At 46.4% G+C, this 3,135-nt stretch overlaps 1 protein-coding gene across 2 annotated transcripts in view; it reads right to left on the reverse strand.

The window, feature by feature from the left end:
- The window catches only part of OSTC (oligosaccharyltransferase complex subunit (non-catalytic)), an 11,163-nt gene extending 8,366 nt beyond the window's left edge, over window positions 1-2,797 (reverse strand). For both annotated transcript variants that reach the window (XM_015558099.1, XM_006778889.2), the window contains exon 1: window positions 2,584-2,797. In XM_015558099.1, coding sequence (XP_015413585.1) covers window positions 2,584-2,722 — 139 coding nt within the window. In that variant the 5' untranslated portion in view covers window positions 2,723-2,797. The remainder of the gene's footprint in view (window positions 1-2,583) is intronic.
- Between the last annotated feature and the right edge of the window lie 338 nt (window positions 2,798-3,135).

A 3,135-nucleotide genomic window follows, 5' to 3' on the forward strand; every position in this document is an offset into this window, starting at 1 on the left:
ATTCCATTTATGTTTTTCCTTTTTGAAAGGGAGTTAGGCTTTCTTCTGAAAAAAAAAGGGGGGGGGGCAATTTTGCCATCTCCCCTTCCTTAATTCAACAGCCACTTTTCAGTTCTTGGCTTAGGAGGTTTCCCAGGAGCATTCGATCCCATTTTCTAAATCCATTTTCTTGGAAGGAAAAATGGCTTCTCATGACTACTGTAACCCTCTTGCCCATGATTTCTTGCTACCTCTCTAGCTAAGCCTCCTCTTCTATAAAACCACGAAGTGATGGAAGCTCCTTAGGGCTTGAACCACTGTCCACTTTTTCTACGTTCTCTCCGGAATTGAACTCATCCCTTGCCAGGGCTTTCAATTCCATGTGCGAATGACTCTCAATGTGCCAACACATGTCAAATAATGTTAGCACCGTTGGAATTAGGTGTACGTTCCCCAAGAATGGGGACTTGGGGGGAGTTCAGAAAACATTTCTTATTGCCCAACTTCAAAACAGACCTCTTTTCTCAGTGCTACTCATACCTGTAAATGCACACATCCAACTAATTATAGTTGGTTATGCCCAACTAGTGTATTTCCCAAAGTGAGCTCCAGTTCATCATTCTCCACCAAAAAAGACTTCATTTGTTCGATCTCAAAAAATGTTACTTTCATCTACTCAAGATACTCAAACCAGACACCAATAAGATTCCTTCACACTTCATTCTCCCCCTATATCCAATTACTCCATCAGGACCTACTGAATTTATTTCCAAAATATCTTTCAGTGTATTTTCCTCCATCTCCACTGCCTACCAACTAGTCTGGTCTAGGTCAACTACAAGACCCACCTAATTGGTCTCTCGGCCCCATATCCGTCCATATTCTTCCCTCTGCTTAGCATACACACCCTTTCCTCCAATTCATCAGATTTTGGCTAATAAGCCATTTTCCTCAGGAACCACACTCCAAAGTAAGTATTTCCAACTCCCACTATTTTTCCATAATCTCTTGTTCTTTTCCTTCAATGCATCTGTGGCATTTTTGCAATGAAAGAAATAATGTAAAAAAAAGTGCATGTGATATTTAACATATCTCAACCATGGCATTATAAGCTTCGGGAGGGCAGGGTCCTTGTTTGTTTGACATTCACTGTTGTCCCCAGTAGCTGGTGCCTGAAATTTAATAGGGACTCGATACATCATTTGCTGAATATTCCTCTGCAATAAATATGGTTTATTTACAAAGGTACACTCGGTTGTTTGGAGAGACTCCTGTCCAGTGGCAACACCGACTCCTTGTATGAGACACCTCATTGACCTTTCCCCCAGGGGTGGGGGCAGAAAATCTCCCCACTGCAAGAGCCAACATGGCAAAGGTAGCCAGAATGAAAACTGTGAGGCGTCTGGCACAGGCTCTGGCTCCAAGGGAGGTAAGGGTTACAGGTAAAAGAGTAGCAAATAAAAGCCCAGGAAGACTCTATCACTTATTTAAAAAAAAAAAAAAAGCCACATGCATATAAGTTTCATTTCAATACACAGCACCTATTAAAGTGCTGAGAAATGTTATTGCTAATACAATGCTAGGATAAGTAAACTGTCAGTACTCTGGGGGGAGGGAGGCTGTAATCAGATGCATTCAGCTAAGCCCTCATAGTTGCAGATTCTTCCCTCTTCCGTATAACTATTCTTACAAAATATCTATGAAAATGAAGATGTCTCAGACCATTCGCTTAAAAAGAGAATCACTTTTATCGTCCCTAACCTGTAGGACCTGAGTTTTATCATGTCCAAATTAAGTAGCCCACTTCCCAAAATCTAACCGCAGCGCAGTCCAGCAAATCATGGACCGGTGGCTCCAAAGGGTGGGTGGTGGCCCCGGAAAGGCTGCAGCGGGACTGCCAACTCACCACTACGCAAAGCAACGCCCCTTTTGCAACTTTCTATGTTTGAAAAGAACATGATATAACAATTCATACGTTTTTAATAGTAATACCATCTTCCTTCTTTATATTCCCAACTGCTGCTCTATTAAGTACAAATCTACCTCCAATCTCAAGTATTTCCAAACCCGTGGCTTTAGAGGATTGCATTCACATTCATTCTTGAACTGGACCAAAAAAAAGCCACACGGAACCCTTAGGTCTGAGCTGACAACAACCTTTAGAATTCTCCCGTCTCTTCCAAGGTTCCAGGGACCGAAGACAAAGAAAGACTAGAAGTCCCACTCTCTCTTGACCTCAACAACGGGAGGACAATAGGTCAGACTAGACTTTCCTAGTCTAGACTCGGTCAGACAACCTAGGGCCATCAGTAAAGAGCAACAAACAACCTGGCCTTGAAAAACATCTTCGATCTGGATGGATCCCCAGGCTGCGAGGCTGGGCGGAGGAGCAAAGCAATGGGCGTGAGAACACCAGCGCAGCCAAGAGAAAGGGCAGGGCCTGAGGGCAAAGAAACCTTTGGGCTGTGAATACTTGGGACCCCAGAACTCCCCTCCACCCTCCGAAAAGATCCAGAGCGAAGCGAAGCTGGCGCCGAGCTGAGGGTCGGCGGCACGGACGCCTCCGGGGCGGGGAGACCCCCAGCCCCGGCCAGCCCGCGTTACCTCCGGTGATGAGGAAGTAAGACACCACCACCAGAGCGTACACCGTCATGGCCGAGGGCATGTGCACCCAGGGCGGCTTCTTCAGCTTCAGGTTGGGGCACTCCAGCACCAAGAATGGGACTCGGTACAAACTCTCCATGCTGGCGGTGGCGAGAGCCGCTCTCCTCTGTAGCCCCACACGCCACCCGGAAACGGGCCGGTCCTTCCCCTCCCCGGCGCGTGCGCGGAGGGGGAAACGGCAGGTCTGCAACACTCGCAGGCAGGGCATATATGCACAGAAGAAAATAAGAAACTACAAAAAAACCCAGAAATCAAGGTGTTTAAACCTATGTGGAGTTGAGTATTTTTAAACAAAGATGTGAGTCATATTCTCAATTATGTCCAATGAATTAACATCTATTAACTTATTTCCCTTCAAGGACCTGCAGGGCTTCTGACGTGGCCCAGCCAGAGAAGCGGAGGAACCCAATCCATCTGACCCGCCCACTTGTGACGTCACTGAGGATTCGGGAGCTGATTGGACCAGGGCGTTCCAGGTTCCCAGAGCTGGAG

Source organism: Myotis davidii, unplaced genomic scaffold (assembly GCF_000327345.1).
Source record: "Myotis davidii unplaced genomic scaffold, ASM32734v1 scaffold967, whole genome shotgun sequence".
NCBI lineage: Eukaryota > Metazoa > Chordata > Mammalia > Chiroptera > Vespertilionidae > Myotis > Myotis davidii.